General features: G+C 41.9%; 1 protein-coding gene across 1 annotated transcript in view; it reads left to right on the top strand.

Moving 5' to 3' along the window:
• PIP5K1B (phosphatidylinositol-4-phosphate 5-kinase type 1 beta) overlaps positions 1-18,437 on the top strand; it is a gene marked incomplete at both ends in the record, with an annotated part of 194,451 nt that overhangs the window by 122,341 nt on the left and 53,673 nt on the right. Inside the window, 2 exons of the mRNA XM_080708994.1 lie at positions 335-490; positions 5,648-5,792. Of these exons, the coding sequence (XP_080565120.1) occupies positions 335-490; positions 5,648-5,792 (301 nt within the window). The remainder of the gene's footprint in view (positions 1-334; positions 491-5,647; positions 5,793-18,437) is intronic.

Genomic DNA, 18,437 nt, shown 5'->3' on the forward strand with positions numbered 1-18,437 from the left:
TTATCCTAGAATATTTTTATTTAAGTCATTTTGGACACATATTATGATCAAAGCATAAACAATTTTATCTCCTTTTCCAAATAAATATATTTATATTCATAGTACTTATAAATAAAAATAATTTATATAAATTTATTTATAAATAAGGCTTTCCATATATGATATGTATAATATGTTATAGAATATATTGTTATATATAATATATGTATAATAAGGCTTTTGCCTTCTACCTAGTAACCAAAATGTTTTAAAATAATTAGTGAAATGTTGATTTTAAAATATGAATCTGGTTTTATAAGCATTTTTATTTTCCTCACTTTTCTTTTCCGTCTAGCTCTGAAAGCTTCCCCTTCTAAGAAACGGTGCAACTCCATCGCCGCCTTAAAGGCGACCTCCCAGGAACTCGTGTCCTCCGTGAGCCAGGACTGGAAGGGTGAGAAGCGAGATTTGCTGACCGAAGGACAAAGTTTTAGCAGCCTCGATGAAGAAGGTAAATATATGTAACTTTGAACAAGGACTATTCTAGTGGTTTATTTACACAAGCAATGTAAATTCACAGTAGAAAAATTGAAAAAAGATACTCTTAAGAGATAGCTTTTTTTTTTTTTTTTAGTGGTACTGGGGTTCCTGGAAACCCTTCTCCCTCTGGGCTACACTCCCAGACCTATTTTATATTTTTATTTGGAAACAGGGTCTCTTAAGCCAGCGAGGCTGGCTTTGAACCTGTGCAATCCTCTTGTCTCTGCCTCCCAAGTGCAGGGATTACAAACATGTACCACCATGCCTGGCCATAAACCAGCTTTTATCAAGAACTGATTATTTCAAGCCAGCCAAGGAGGCATACTCCTGTAATCCCAATATTTGGAAGACTGAGACAAAGAGGATCACCAGTTCAAAGCCAGCGTCAGCAATGAAACTCTTGACAACTTAACAAAACCCTGTTTCCAAATAAATAAAATAGGTCTAGGGACATAGCTCGGAGGTAGAACACCCCTCAGTTCCATCCCCAGTACCATCAAAAAGAATTAATGACTTCAGTTTTAAAGGAGTTAATGAATCACCCTTGGTCCTCATTGAATCAGTGCCTCCCATCCCTGGCAGACATTCAGTCCTTCCCCCTCAGTTGCCCTACACTGGTATCTCCTCCACCATCCTACCTGATTTTCTAAAACCAAATAAAACTACAAAGTTTCTATACTCTGAGAAATAAGACAAACATATTTAAACAGTTTTAGTGAAACTTCAAGTAGTATGCTCAATATGACCTCCAAAGTTCAAGCAATGGATCCAGTTATTTATGAAGAGCAAAATATAATAAATATACTATATTGTATCCAGAAAGCCTGGAGACATGGGGTGCAGTGCCCACAACGTCCCCTTTTCTTTTTCAGATGATTGTTAGACCCACTGCTTCAGATTTAGGGATATTATACCTGAAAAGGATTCTAAAGGTCAAAGAAAACCTATAGCACTCATTCTTTGAAAACGTAACATACGCCGGGCGTGGTGCTGCACGCTTGTAATCCCTGCGCCTGGGAGGCAGAGACAGGAGGATCGCGCTGGTTCGGAGCCAGCCTTACTGGCTTAAGAGACCCTGTTTCCAAATAAAAAATATAAAATAGGTCTGGGAGTGTAGCCCGGAGGGAGAAGGGCTTCCAGGAACCCCAGTACCGCCAAAATAATAATAAAAAAAGGAACATACTGCTACAGAATTTGTTTGTCTGCCGTTCGTTCTTTGCGCAGGGTCTGTCCTCTCCTCAGTGCTCTGTACTTGAGGACTGCCCCTGTCAGAGCACACCCTGTCATTCCTGAACCTCCCTCAGCTTTTTAACCTTTATTTTCTGTCATTCCCAGTATGCCTGGATTATATTCCTTTTCAGTTGGTTTGCAACAGATTGCCCCAAACTTAACAGCTTGAAATAATACCCATTTATTAGTTCTGTCAGTCAGAAGACTGGTTACAACTTAACTGGGTTCTGAAGCGGGCGTGGTGGCGCACGCTTGTAATCCCCGCGCTTGGAAGGCAGAGACAGGAGGATCGTGCAGGTTCGAAGCCAGCCACGCGCGCTGGCTTAGGAGACCCTGTTTCCAAATAAAAATGTAAAAATAGGTCTGGGAGTGTAGCCCGGAGGTAGAAGGGCTTCCAGGAACCCCAGTACCACCAAAAAAATAAATAAATAAAAACAACTTAAATGGGTTCTGTACTCAGGGTCTGAAAAACAGAAATCAGGGATCAGCTGGACTGAGTTCTCATTTGTAGGCACCGGGTAAAAACCCTCTTCCAGGCTCATTCATGTTATAGGCAGAGCTTAGGGTCCCCTCTTCTTTGCTATCTGATAGCAGAGGGCCCTGCTCAGACCCTAGTGACCATCTACATTCCTGTTTTTTGCAGGGAGCCCCTTCCATCTGCAAACAGAGAGCTCCTTGCAAGTCAGTCCCTTCAACATTTCCACTCTGACTTCCTGTCTCTGACCTCTAGACAGATTTGAAGGGCTTGTGTGATTAGGTCAGGTCCCACTATATAAACTCCCTTTTGAGTAACCCATAGTAACGTGGATTACATCTGCACACATCCCTTTTTGTGAGGTCACATCGAATAATCCCAGGAGTAATATGTTAGGGTATATTCAGCTTCCACTCACACTCTAAGGGAGATCATTCAAGGTGGGGGTCACTGGAGTCATCTTAGATGTCTGCCTAACACATTGGTCTTCTAAAGCACCTGAAGGATACCAGAGGATGGAGAAATAGTTCCTTGTTTCAAGGAGCTGCTCCTCAGGGGTAGGGAAGCCAGCTGACCAATATGTGGATAATGTGTGACCTAGGGTTCAGTCACTGGACAGATAGTTTATCCATTATCTGTCACTCAGGTAGCATCAGAGTTATGAAATCAAACTGGTCATCCTGAAGATCTAAATCAGCATTGACTTTTTTTTTGGTATTAGAGATTGAACCCAAGGGCATTCTACTTTGAGCAACACCCCAGCTGTTTTATTTTTTACTTTGGTTTTTGTTTTTTTTTTTTGTTTTGTTTTGTTTTGGGGTTTTTTTGGTGATACTAGGGTTCCTGGAAGCCCTTCTATCTCCGGGCTACACTCCCAGACCTATTTTTACATTTTTATTTGGAAACAGGGTCTCCTAAGCCAGCGCACGTGGCTGGCTTCGAACCTGCGCGATCCTCCTGTCTCTGCCTCCCAAGCGCGGGGATTACAAGCGTGCGCCACCACGCCTGGCTTTTTATTTTTTACTTTGAAACAGAGTCTTGCTAAGTTGTTGAGGATGGCTTTGGGCCTATGATCCTCCCATCTCAGCCTCCCAAGTACTGGGATCACAGGCGTGCACCACCATGCCCAGTTTAGCATTGGCATTCTTGAAATCCAGCTCCATCTGCCTTCTAACTAGGGGTGAGTTATTGAAATCTGATTTCAGGTTAATTTTCAGACCCAAGCTTCAATATTATTGAGAGTTTTCATATTTCTTTCTATATTTAATGAGAAGTCAGAGTCAAGTATATTGAAGATTGCTAGCCAGGTATCATGTTAAATTGAAACCTTTCTAATGTTTGAATGTTGAACACCTTGGCTATTCATGGTTATATATGATCATCTGGTATTTATCACAAAAAATTCTTTATTTTGACCTATGCTCAAGGCAAACCTCTGCCATCCATACCTTTTGTGAAGAGGGGGATACTGGGGATTGAACACAAGGGCATTCTACCTCTTAGCTACACACCTAGCCCTTTTTAGTTGTTATTGTGAAAGAGAGTCATGCTAAATTGCTGAGGATATCACCAAGTTGCTAAGGCTGGCTTTGAACATGCAATTCTCCTGTCTCAAGGACTTAGATTACAAGAGTGCATCACCATGCCCGGCCATCCATACCTCTTTTTTTTTTTTTTTTTTTTTTTTTTTTTTTTGGTGGTACTGGGGTTCCTGGAAACACTTCTACCTCCGGGCTATACTCCCAGACCTATTTTATACTTTTTTTTTTTAAATTTGGAAACAGGATCCCTTAAGCCAGTACGATGGCTGGCTTTGAACCTGCGCGATCCTCCTGTCTCTGCCTCCCAAGTGCGGGGATTACAAGCATGTGCCACCATGCCCGGCCCATCCATACCTTTTAAGGAGGAGTTGTCTGAACCCTTAGACATAGTCCAGCCCTTCCTACCCTTGCCCCTACCTCATTACATATACTTCTTCATACAAACTCCTAGGGCTGGGGGTATACCTCAGTGTTAGAGCCCTGGCCTAGAAGGCATGAGTTCCTATGCCCAAGACTGCAAGAAAAAAAAGGGGGGGGGGGATCCAAAACCTCACATTCAAGTGATAGTGCCTATTGGGGTCATTTTCCGTTTATACATTAAAAGTTTTAGGAGTGCCAGAAACACTAAGTTTTTATTTGATTTATTATAGTCTGTTTTAGTTCAGTTTGGGAGAAAAGTAAAAAAGACTCCACATAAACTAGAGAGATGGGCATGGATCACTGCTGACCCTGGGACATTCCTCTTTCCTGACAAGAAAGGGCTTTCCCATAAGTATTTTATTGGGCTCCTAAACTTTGAAAAAGAACGTTTTCTTTCTTCCTTTTTTTGTGGTACTGGGGATTGAGCCCAAGGATGCTCCACCTCTGAGCTCTATCACCAGCCCTATTTTTTTTTTTATTTTTAGCTCAAAATAGTCTTAATAGGTTGCTGAGGCTGGCTTCGAACTTGTAATCCTTCTGTCTCAGCCTCCCAAGTACTGAGATAAAATAATTTTTATGCCATGCCTGGCAAAATAAATCAATTTTCTCACTTTCAAAAAGGTGGCCTAGGGCCAGCTGGGTTGTACCATGTAGGGGAGGGGGAAATCTATCCACATACCTCAGGTAACAGGGAGGTGTACGGGTGGGAGGAGGTACTGGGCGGACCAAAGGCTGGAAGGGAGGGGGCCTGGGGATGGCAAAAGGCTTGAGGATGGGGCCGCTTCAGAGAGGGGGAGGAGGCAGCCCGGCGAGGGGCAAGTGGGGATCCCAGCTGGGCTGGGCCCCTGGGTCCCGGGTCCGTACAATACGGTTTGCTATAAAAAGGTGGCCTAGCTGTTTAAAATATAATAAGAGCTTAAAATATTAGAAGAGCTCTGGATAATATTCAAAACTATGTGCAGGCTCAAATAGACTTAAGGTATAGCAGACTGTGGTTTGTTGGAGAACTTATTTCCTGGACCTTGAAAAGTCATCTTACATCCAAACTGAGAGTCATAGATGCATACACCTCATGAGGGATGAAAAAGCAGGTTTGCTTTCCTTTCATACATCTGCCAGTCAACCTTTTAATCTTTTTCGAATTATCTCCTTAAGTGCCTCAGGGTTTTTATGCCATCTTTTTGAAATAGTAAATCACTTTATTAGGTTTTTTAAAAGAACATCTCTAATGTCATTTCCATAAGCCATTTTGTAATTTAATGCAATTTCCTTTCTTTTTAACCTGTTTGCAAGCAGCTAGTTCACATTTCTGCTCTAGTTCAGAAGAGCACAGTTAATTCATAATTTCATTTGCAGACTGATATGCAAGATGAGTGTTTCTGACTCATTTAAATTGTCAGAGATACTAAGGCAGGCTGTATCATGGAGATTCATGGACGTGTGTGTGGCTTTTGTTCTCTAGCCCTGGGATCCCGACACAGGCCAGACCTGGTGCCTAGCACTCCGTCACTGTTTGAAGCTGCTTCCTTGGCAACCACAATCTCATCTTCTTCCTTGTATGTCAGTGAACAGTATCCACACGACAGGACTGCGCTCTATTCAAACAGGTAACACTCAGTGCAACCAGATTGCAATCAGGCTGCTCACGTCAGCATCGGGCCTAACGCAGTGTCTCTCAGTGAACACATGCTGTCTCCAGCAGCCGGGATGTGCCATTACTGCCTCCTAAGTAGGAGAAAGAGGACATACTTGGTTTTTACTGTGGCAAAGTATACTTGAGGGGGAAAAAGTCCTGTTTTCTTCTTCCAGTTAATCACTGTATCATGCAGAAATTATATACTATGAAAGAAAACAAAATTTTTCATTTTTATATTGGTAATTTCTTGTGAATGGGTTTTTATGGTAAGTTATCTTGGTAAATGTTACAGAGATAGCTGTAAAGATTCCTTAATATGCTTTTATTGGTGCATTGCAATTATACATTACAACGAGGTTCAGAGCAATATAAACATACATGAACACAGACTCTGATGAGCAAAGATGTTTTAATATTTTCTTTTGCATACGTGACCTTAGCGACTAGAAAACAAAACAGTGGCCTCCAGATGTTGTCCACATCCTAATTCCTGGACCCTGTGAATGTTACCGTATATGGCTAAAGGGACTTTGCTGATGTGCTTAAGTTAAGAATCCTGCGGGCCCGTGGTGTAGCTTGGTGATAGAGCGTGTGCTGAGCATGCCTGAGACATCCAGCAGCACAAAAACAGGAATGAAAACCAGGCCCAGTGGCGTGCGCCTGTAGTCCCAGCTACTCAGAAGGCTGAGGCAGGAAGACTGCTTGAGCCCAGACCTTCAAGGACAGTGTGAGAACCCACACTGAGAACCCATCTTAAAAAGAAATGATCCTGAGATGAGAAGAATATCATCCTGATTATCCAGAGAGGCCCAGTGTAATCCCAAGGTCTCTATAAGAGGAAGACAGGAGAATCTCAATCAGAGGAAATATCACACTGTGACACCGGATTCAGAGGTCAGAGAGGGAAAGGATTTGAAGATGCTATGCTTCTGGCTTTGTCACAGAAGAAGGGGCCAAGAACCAAGGAATGCAAGGTAGAGTCATGAAGCTGAAAAGGGCAAGAGCATGGATTCTCCCCTAGAGCATCTTCAAGGGATGCAGGCCTTCCAGAGGCTTGCGTGTTAGAATTCCTCACCTCCAGAGCCATAAGTTAATATGAACTTGAGTTCATCTAACCTCCCAAGCTCGTTACTCATTATAAAAGCCATAGGAAATTAAGACAGTGCTCTCAAATATTTAATATGAATTAAAGTATTGGAATAGGTTACCAAATTTTGGTAGGTAAAATGTAATTCTTGGTGCTTTTCTTCTTTCCTTTCTTCCTTCCTTTCTTCTTTCTTTCATGTGTATTATGCTGGGGACTAAACTCAGGGGCATTCTACTTCTGAACTACACCTCAGCTCTATTTTTTCTTTTTTGTGGTACTGGGGATTGAACCCAGAGACAAATGCCTCTGAGCTACACCCCCAATCCTCTTTTATTTTTTATTTTGAAACAGGGTCCCACTAAGTTGCAGAGGGACTTGCTAAGTTGTTGAGGCTGGCTGGGAACTCACAATCCTCCTGTCTCAGCTAGCTAGCGCGCGCTCGCTCTCTATCTATCTATCTATCTATCTCAAATAGCTGAGGCTGAGACTCCCAGTGCTTAGGAAATTAAAACAAGAATCAATAAGTGGGATGGCATCAAACTAAAAAGTCTCTGCTCATCAAGGGAAACCATAAAGAATCTAAAGAGAAAGCCTACCAAAAGGGAGCTCTTTACCAGCTATCCCTCTGACAAAGGTCTAATATGTAGAATATACAAAGAGACAAAGAGCTTAAAAAACTTTTCACTCGCAAAACAACCCAACCAAGAAATGGGCAACTGAATTGAATAGACACTTCACAAAAGAAGAGATACAAATGGCCAATAGATACATGAAAAAAATGTTCAACGTCATTAGCAACCAGGGAGATGCAAATCAAAACTATACTGAGATTTCATCTAACTCCGATCAGAATGGCAATCATAAAAAAGTCAAATAACAATAAATGCTGGCAAGGATGTGGGAAAATAGGATCTCTTTTACAGTATTGGTAGGAGTGCAAACTAGGTCAGCCACTGTGGAGATCAGCATGGAGAGTCCTTAGAAAACTGGGAATGGATCCACCATATGATCCAGCTATACTACTCCTGGGTATCTTTCCAAAGGGGTTGAAATCAGAGAACTGCACTAACATATACATACCCATGTTCATAGCAAAACAATTCACAATAGCAAAACTATGGAACCAACCTAGGTATCCATCAGCACATGGATGTGTTACAAAATTATGAGAAATATACACAATAGAATTCTATTCAGCAATAAAGAAAAATAAAATTACATCATTTGCTAGAAAATGGAAGGACCTGAAGAATATTATTTTAAGTGAGATTAGCCATTCACAGACAGTGAAAGATCATGTTTTCTTTAATATGTGCGGGATAGGGAATAATTGGGATACAAGAGAGACTCCAGATGATGAGGGAAACCTCAGGGGAGCCAGGGAGGATTATAAGAGTAGGAGTGGAGGAAGACTTAGTTCATTAGTAGAAATACTACCAAAGACTATGTGTATACATGTGAATATATACCAGCATCAATCTGGGTACTTCGGATTGGGAGGGAGGGAAATGGGGGGGGCACCAAGAACATGTGCATGCATGTCATTGTCAACATGATTTACATTATGTGAGACTATAATGCACCAATAAAAGCACAAAAAATTAAATATTAAAAATAAATAGCTGAGGCTGACCATGAACCTGTGATCTTCCCGTTTCAGGTTCCCAAGTATTGGGATTACAAGCATGTGCCACCACGCCCAGCTCATTTTTATATTTAAAACAGGGTCTCACTAAGTTGAGAGGGCCTCACCAAGTTGCTGAGGATGACCGTGAACCTGGGCTCCTCCTGTCTTAATCTCCCAAGTACTAGAATTATACGCACTTGTACATACTCGCACTTATACTCCCAAGTACAAGCATGTACCACTACACCCAGCAGGTGCTATCCTTTATTTAAAACAATATTCTTGAATACTAGTTCTAGTTGATAAAAAATTATATCTTTACAAAGATATCGAAACATTATATGTGGGAGTCACTATTTTATTTTCTCTTTTCATTTATGCAGTTGTATAAATAACTGCATCGCTCAGTTCCAGGAAAGGAACTAATAGGTATAGGTTCTCAATAGTTATCTGTTCAATATTAAATGAGTTCTTGTTGAAAGCTAGCTCTCAAGAATCAAGATCAAATTTATGAGCTAGGATGTAACTCAGTGATAAAGTGTTTCCCCAGCATGTAGAATACCCTTGATTCCATCCCCAGCCTAGAAAAGAAAAAAATCATACAAGAAGAATATTTTTTATACCTTAAGTCATTTTCTACCACCAAGCTGGCAGCTTGGTTCACTTCCAGAAAGAGGAATCAATATGCTAGATTCGTTGTTAATATATGCATATCTGTGAAGTCTAGCGTGGCCTTTGGGTGACTTAAAGTTTGGTAGTTGGACTTTCTGTATTCATTTTTTGTCACTATTCCCTTTTCTCTCTGGTAGATATAAGAGTAGCAAGTTAGGCAGTTGCCTTAGGTCCAGAGAAGTGGAACAATTGGCAGCATTAGCCACAAATCTTAGCTGAGGCTGACTTTGGATTGTAATGCTCTCAGGACCAACTCCATAATAAAGCTCCATTACAAATTACTTAATTCACCTGAACTATAAAGAAATCATTTGACATGATTGGTTACCTTGGGTTGGAAGGATTCAAAGTGACTTAAAGTAATGTGTAATAACTAATATTAATGTGTATCTTAAATGTTTTTTTTTTAATTTTATTTTATTGGTGCACTGTATTCATACATCATAGTGGGATACAAACTTTTGTAGACATACATGCACACATCGCCCAGTCAGCCCCCACCCGATCCCCACCCCATTCTCTCCCCATCCCTCCCTCCCATGCTTGGCTTAGTGGTTGACATCTAGTATTATAGCAATTTATCCAAAATTAAAAATGATAATCTCACATAACAGTTTCATTTGTCTGATACCAAGCTTTTGATGACTTAAAGATAACATTTCAATATTTCTTTTTGCTTTCTTTCTTACCAGAGAATATTTTTTTCTTTTTTTTAGGTGAAACTATCATATATTTATTTTTCAGAAAAAAATCTATCCTGATATGGAATATGGACTCTAGATACCCAAAACAATCTCGAAGCAAAAACAAAGCTAGAAGATGTATATTTTCTGATTTCAAACCATATAAAGCTACAATAATTGAAACAGTGTAGTACTGTTCTAAAGGCAGATATATAGACCATTGGAGTTAAATACAAGCCTAGAGCTAAATTCTTCCCTATATTGTCAAGTTATTTTTGACAAGGTTTCCACGAACATTTGGTGGTGGAAATAATACTCTTTTAACTAAATATTGTTGAAAAATAATAATTACATGGAAAAGAATAAAATTGGACCCTTACCTAATCCCATATACAAGTATTAATTCAAAATAGATAAAAGACCTAAATATAAATCTTAAGACTATAAACTTTTAGGAGAAAATCTGGGTCATAAAACCTCACAACATTGAAATTGGCAGTGATTTCTTGGTTATGATTTCAATGGCACAGGCAACAGAAGAATATACAAACTCCCTAAAAAATAAAAGAAAATATTGTATATCCAAAGACAATGTAAACAGAGTTAAAAGTTACTAATAGAATTGGATAAAATATTTCCAAATGCTATATCTGAAGGTATATTAATATTCCAACTAGAAATCCTAAAAATTAACAACAATAAAGGCAAACAATACAATTTAGAGATAGGTAAAAGACTAACATAAATAATGAATCTCCACAGATAACCAATCTTAGTTGTCTGTTGGATGGAAACTCTTGTTTCTCTGGTTCTGGTGAGTGTTACCTATTTCTTCTTTGTAGTTAATCTCTTTGAGTATTTTCTCTAGCGCTGGTTTTGAAGACATAAATTCCTTCAGTTTCTGTTTGTCATGGAAGCTTCTTATTTCTCCATCTAATTTGATAGAAAGTTTTGCTGGATAGGAAATTTTTGGCTGGAAGTTGTTTTCTTTCAGAGTTTGGAATATGTTACTCCAAGCCCTTCTGGCTCTCATGACTTGGTTTGGGAAGTCTGGGGTGATTCTAATTGGTTTGCCTCTGAATGTCAGTTGGCCCTTTGTTTTTGTTGCCTTTAAGATTCTCTGCTTGGCTTCCACATTGGTCATTTTGACAATTATGTGGCGTGGGGATCCTCTTCTCAGATCCTGTCTAAAGGGAGTTCTATAAGTTTCCTGGATCTGTGTATCAACCTCTTGCTCTATATTTGGAAAATTTTCTGCTATTACTTCCTTGAAGAGATTGTTGATCCCTTTGGTATCACTTTCTTTTCCCTCCTCTATTCCAATTATTCTTAGGTTAGCTCTCTTAAGATGGGCCCATATTTCTTCAATGTCAGATTCCTGCTGTTGGATATCTTTTTCTAGATTAGAAACTATGCATTCATTTTTGGATTGCTCATCTTCTAAGAGCGAGATTCTGTTCTCCATGTGGTCTAATCGGTTGTTTGTGCTTTGAATTGAGGCCTTTACTTCATTAATTGCATCCTTTATCTCTTTTTGGCTCTCTCTGAGTTCTTTTCGAAGCACCTCTATTATTTCTACAGTTATTTTCCTGATTTGATCTTCTAGAAATCTCTGATTTTCTGTTTTATCAGGTTCTGATGTTGTGGGGTTGTGCACATTCATTACTCCAGTGTTATTCCTCTTTCCCATGATTTCGGAGGTTTGTGCCTTCTCTGGGTTCTTCCCTTGGGTCACTATGGCTTCACTTAAGGTGCTCTGGATCTCGAGTCTGTATTATCTCAGACCCTACTACTCCTTTACTGGGTTGTATCACAGAGTCTCCGACCCAGGGAGTCGATAGAGGCTGCTTTAAACTACGGGGGGTGCCAGGTTGCACGCTCTCCTATGGTGTGATATCTCTGCCACCACCACTCCCTCACTGGGTCAAGTCCCAGGAGGCACAATACTGGGATTTCTCCTCTGTGGCCCGCAATTTGACTCACTGTTCTTGAGTACGTAGATGTAGCTGTACTGGACTCGGTGAATTCACTGCTGCTGCCGCCGCCGGTGGCAATATGGCGCCTCTGCCACGCCCTCGGCCATGAGGCTGGCGTATTTTTTCTTCTCTGGTTTTGATTTCTACTCTGAATCCCTGCAGCGTGTGCTGAGCTCAGCCACTGGGAGCTTTAAATGCTGTCTGCGCCGAAAGATCCCGCCTGGCTGTTCCGCATCGGCTCACCTCGGCTTGCTGTAGCCGTCCGCTGAGTTCGCCGCTGCCGCCGGCAGTATGGCGCTGCTGCCGCGTCCTCGGGCGCGTGTGTCTCCTCTGTGGCCCTGAGCTCTGTTCTCAGTCCGCTTTCTCTCTGGAGCCTGGTGGTTTTTTTGTTTTTCTGGTGATGGTGTTTTCTGGCTATGAAAGGCGCTCTTTTTGTGGTAATGGAGATTGGTTGTTAGCGGGACTCTTAAGCCCCGCTTTTCTCGGTCCTTAAATGTTTAAATTTGGCATGTAAATTGCTCAAGCAACAGTTCTCCCTATCTGTGTGGGTGTGGCTGAGTATGTGGACCATTATAAGATTCTTTTGCTCTCAAGGCAGCCATCAAAAGATAGCTGGAGCCAGGCGTGGTGGCACACGCTTGTAATCCCTGTGCTTGGGAGGCTGAGACAGGAGGAACGCACAGGTTTGAAGCCAGCCTCAGTTACTTAGTGAGGCTCTCAGAAACTTAGTGAGACCCTGTTTCTAATAAAATATTAAAAAATAGGTCTGGGAGTATAGCCCGGAAGTAGAAAGCTTCTGGGTTCCACCCCCAATGCCACAAAAAAAAAAAAAAAAAAAAGCTGGAGAGGTGCAGGATGTTCTCTGCAATGTTAAGAACTGTTCTCATGGGATGCCATGGTACTTTCTTGCAGTTTTCTACTATACAAACAATCAGGGGCATATGATTAGATATGCTCCTAAATCATTTACTGAAAATTTCAACACAAACATAAAAGCACTTTTTGTTAGTTGGCAGCCATGGGAGTTGTTAAGTGTCCAGTCTCTTGGGAGTTTGTTTTTTTTATCTTTTTTTTTGTGTGTGTGTGTGGGGGGGCGTTACTGGGGATGGAACCCAGGGGCCTTCTACCACCAGGCTACACCCCCAGATCTATTTTATATTTTATTTGGAAACAGGGTCTCACTAAGTTGCTGAGAGCCTCACTAAGCTGCTGAGGCTGGCTTCGAACCTTCGTGATCCTCCTGTCTCAGCCTTCTAAGTACTGGGATTACAAACGTGCACCACCACGTCCAGCTTCTTTTGGGAGCTTATAAGGTTCCTCAGCCTCTGGCTGCCCCCTGACTCCCAGTCCTTTCTGGACAGCCTGGAAGCCACCCCTTCTGTACACTGCTTTCTGCATGTTCTTAGAACGGGGCTATAATTCTTGCTACTTTTCTTTAAGATCATCTGGCTAGCATATAGATTTGTTTGGAGGAAATTTAACACTCAGCTCTATATAATATTCTTCCTTTTCCTTTTTGAAGTGAGTTGTTTCAAATAAATCTTCAGGACTGTATCTTCAAGTTGCAATTTGATCCCTTATGTTTGGTGACCAGTCAGGGTTCCATTGCAAGAATAAGAAAGTGTTCTCGCCAGACGTGGTGGCACATGTTTGTAATCCCAGCATTTGGGAGGCTGAGACAGGAGGATCGTGGTTCGTAGACAGCCTCAGCTACATAGGGAGGCCCTTTGCAATTCAGTGAGACCCCATTTCAAAATAAAGAATTAAAAACAATTGGGGCCGGGGGTGTAGCTCGAAGGTAGACTGCCCCTGGGTTCCGTCCCCAGTACCACACACACACACAAAAGTGTTCTGTCAGAAGCAGAAGGGAATTGAGTGCCTGTCAGGTGTATGGTCTGGACTGGTCTCAGAGTTCAGTCTTGGATATTCCCCTGGCTGGCCGAGACACCGCACTGCAGCCAGGGCCACCATTAAGCAGGTGCCTTGCCAGTGGCGTGCCACCAGAGGAAAGCATTGCTGAGAACCCAGAATGCTCCAAAAATGAGGCAACATGGAAAATTCAGCTTCACAGAAACTAGATTCACTTGGAAGAAAAAAAAAATCAGTAGCTTTGACACCACTGCAGTGTTTCTTCCTGACTTTATTGACTCAGGTGACCCTGAGCTACCAGGTCACCACCTTCTCTCTATTGTATACACGAATCTGAAAGGTGCTAACAAACCCCAAACATAAATAATGGCACAAGAATTCCTGGGCCCGCAGCCCCGTTCCCCAGACCCACTGTTCCCAGCCCTGGTTATTCCATAGGGAAGCCTCACCAGCAAACTATAAAGAAACGGTCGTATTTTTCCTTGCCTCATTTCATCTTTTGCCCCATATGGTGTTTCTTGAGACAGTAAGAGTCTCATCTGACCTAAGTTTTAAAACCTAATACACACAGTCTGGGAAGAAAGAACATTGGGGTAAAAAAGAGTGAGATAGAGTGTGTTGAGTATTGAGAATAAAATCACATGTAGGATTTTTCTCTTTACCTGTGAGTCATTTTTCTGTTCAAAGCGGTCCGTTTTCCCATTTTGACATTGTGCTCTTCATATCTGCACTAAAATAAGCTGCAAATACATCAACGAACAATTGTCATTCTGTCAGTCTTTTTAGATTGCTTAGTTCTGCAAGGTATCGATTAGTGCCTGGATGGCTCCACACCTAATTATATACGGCAGGGAGACACCACCATCTCTTAGAATTCTCTTTCTCAGATTATTCTTTATAACTTTAAAAATGCCAGTGCCTCTTAAAATCCATTTTTTTCTTTTTTTAAAGTATATTCTCAAAATTGAGTAGGAAGCAAAGAATAAAAACCATATTATCCTAAAAGTATATATTTAACCTACTGATTGAAAGTACATTGTTTTCAAGTTCCACTATGCAGTCTCTTGTTAGAATACACATTTTAAGAATAAATTGAAACTGTCATGGGCACATGCTTCACAGGCACATAGTGAAATTAAGTTCTAAATTTTTTTTTTTTTAGTGGTACTGGAGTTTAAACCCAAGGGTGTTCTACCTCTGAGCTATACTCCCAGACCTGCTTTATTTTATTTTATTTTAATTCTTTTAGGTGCATTCTAATTTTATATCATAATGGAGTATAGAGAGTCAGAAAAATACATGTACACAACTGTTGCCCTCCATACTGGGCCCCCACACACACTCACCCTAACCCAGAAAGTCTTTGAGAGGAGAACTGGCAATTTTGCATACACTTGTGGCATTATTTCTACTATTCTTTTTTTTTTTTTTTTTTGTACTAGGAATGGAACCCAGGGGCACTCTACCTCCAAGCTACACCCCCAGTCCTATTTTTTTATTTTTTTGTGGTACTGGGGGTGGAACCCAGAGGCTTTCTACCTCTGGGCTATACTCCCAGACCCATTTTATATTTTATTTGGAAACAGGGTCTCACTAAGTTGCTGAGAGCCTCACTAAGTAGCTGAGGCTCGCTTCGAACCTACGCGATCCTCCTGTCTCAGCCTCCCAAGCGCGGAGATTACAAGCGTGCGCCACCACGCCCAGCTTTATTCTTTATTTTAAAACAAGGTCTCATTAAGTTGCAGAAGGCCTCACTAAGTAGCTGAGGCTGTCTGTGAACCTTGATCCTCCTGTCTCAGCCTCCCAAATGCTGGGATTCCAAGTGTGTATCACCACGCCCGGCTTTACTGCTGTGACTCCGTTTCCCCCGCTCCCTTCCCTAGTCCCCCTCAATCAGTCTCCTGGAGTTTCTGCTCATCCATTTGATGTCACCCTTGTTTCCAAATATCTCTCTCACCTCCACATATAAGACAGAACATATATCTACTCTTTAGAGGACTAGGTATATTCGCTTAGTATTCTCAAATTCCATCCATTTTCTTGGAAATGGCATAATTTTGTTCTTTATGGCTGAGAAAAATTCCATTGTGCATAGATACCAAAGTTCTGTTGTCCATTCGTCTGTTGAGCTGCCATGTGACCCAGTGAGAGTGCTCCTGAGCATCTTCCCAAAGGAAATGAAATCAAAATAGTATAATCAGATTGTATATCCATGTTCATAGCAGCACAATTTACAACAGCCAAACTATGAAATCAGCCTATTTTATTTTCTACAAAGTCTCACTAAGTTGTTGAGAGCCTCGCTAAGTTGCTGAGACTGGCCCAAACTTTTGATAGTGCTATCTCATCCTCCCAAGTACCAGGTTATAGGTATGTACAAACACACCCAGCTAAGTTCTGAGGGGTTTTATACTTTTTCTTTCTTAGTAAGAAATCTATTCTTTTAAGGAAGTTATCAATTGAACTCTAGGAAATACAAAATCGAGTGTGTTTTATCTCAAAATGAAGAGCAATTCAACTTTATGTAGAAATACATTTCTTTTCTTTTTATTGGTGCACTGCAGTCATACATCTTCATGGGGTACAAGATGGTAGCAGCAGACACGCACACATCACTCATTTGGCCTTTCGCCAGTTCCCTCCCTATTTCCTCCCCCCCTCCCTCCTTCTCATGTTTGCCTTAGCGATTGGCTTTGATATGTTTGTGAATGTACATTATGTACATTAGGGGATTACATTTCATAAATGAATATTTGTCTCATGATTTCTTGAACAGCTGGTAGCGAGCTGGGGCTCTAATTATGCAGGAGGAACAAAAGCCCCACTTTGTCCCAGTCCGTGTATGCTTCCACCACCCAAGGCGCCCTTTGCAGCAGCACCACACTCGCTAGTCTCATGTTATGCTGGTGGCTTTTGCTGTCAGTTGGCTCAGCCTGGAGACATGTGGGCTTTTGTGAGAAGAGCAGATAATGTCCGAGGAATTTTGCCCATGGAGGGATGACAGCGAAAGACTCCCCAAAGAATGAGTCCAGCATCCTAGATCTCAGAGGCTGACCCAGCAGAGTTGACCACAGTGCTGTGTACCCTCCTCCTGCCCTTAGTATATCCTAAACCCAGGAAAAGGATCAACAGCTTGCCAGGCATTATAATCCCAGCATTTGGGAGGCTGAGACAGGAGGATCGCGCAGGTTCGAAGCGAGCCTCAGCTACTTAGTGAGGCCCTTTGCAACTCAGTGAGACCCTGTTTCAAAATAAAGAATAAACATAGGGTTGGGGGTGTAGCTCAGAGGTACAATGCCCCTGGGTTCCATCCCTAAGTACCGAAAAAAAAAAAAAAAGGATGATCAGCTTTCTCTAGCCACATGCCCCTCCCCAAAGATTGCTCACCACTCAAATTTGTGTGTGTGTGTGTGTGTGTGTGTGTGTGTGTGTGTGTGTGTGTGTTACTGAGGATTGAATCCAAGGGCATTCAACCTCCAAGCTACACCCCCAGCCCTTTTATTTTATTTTTGTTTTGAAACAGGATCTCACTAGGTTGCTAAGGGTGGCCTTGAACCTGTGATCTTCCCGTCTCAGCCTTCCAAGTACTGTGACTATAGGTGTACGCCACCATGCCTAGCTAACACTCAAATTTAAACACACAGGTAGACCCATCCCCAAGTAGGTTAGCGACCTTTCTTTAGATTTTTCTACGGGATCAGGAACTGGAAATGCGGAGTCCTTAGGTGGCTGAGGCTGTCCTCAAAACTGCGATTCTTCTGTCTCAGGCTCCCAAGTACTAGAATTACACGTGTGTGCTAGTTAGACTTCAGTGGGAACACGGATCTCAAAGTTCCAGGGCTCCTGGTCTTCTCACTGTATGACCCTTGCATCGTGGCCTCTGTGTACTTTTTGTGCGCTATGCACAGAGTGTTGATTGGTTGATCTTTCTTCCCTAGCTGACTTTGTGTGTGAGTGGTGGTGGTTGTGGTGGTGGTGGTGGTGGTGGTGGTGGTGGTGGTGGTGGTGGTGGTGGTGGTGATACCGGAGATTGAACCCAGGGGCATTCTACCTCTGAGCTACCACAGACCTTTTTATTTTTTGTTTTAAAACAAGGTCTCGCTAGGTTGCTGAACATCTCACTAAGTTGCTGAGGCTGTCCTCAAAACTGCGATTCTTCTGTCTCAGGCTCCCAAGTACTAGAATTACACGCGTGTGCCACCATGCCCAGCTCCCTGGCTTGAATTCTGAGCCTGTGTTTGAGCCTTCTGCTGTTTCTACAGAACCCAATATATCTGTAGCCGGCAAATGGAGGCCAGCCTTAGCAATTTAGTGAGACACTTGGCAACTTAGCAATTCCCTGTTTCAAAATAAAAAAATAAAAAAATAGGGCTTAGGGTGTAGTTCAGAATAGAATGCCCCTGGATTCAATCCCTGGTATACATACACATACACACACACACACACACACACACACACACACACACACACACACAAAATTCTACTTGGTTTCAAAAATCCTTTATCTTCTGTTGACTTGGCAAAATCAGCAGGACCTTTACTACTCATATTGTTAGTGCAGGTAAGTTACAAGGACTTCCTAGTAACCCAGGGTCTCTAGCTCTGTCCCCAAGAGAAGGGCAGATACTACAGCATCAGCTGTGCCTAGACCCGAGTCCAGGGCCGCTCGGCCTTGTACGGGGATGCCTGTGTTGCTGCCGAG

The sequence above is a fragment of the Muscardinus avellanarius genome (genome assembly GCF_963383645.1).
Source record: "Muscardinus avellanarius genome assembly, chromosome: 13".
Lineage (NCBI taxonomy): Eukaryota > Metazoa > Chordata > Mammalia > Rodentia > Gliridae > Muscardinus > Muscardinus avellanarius.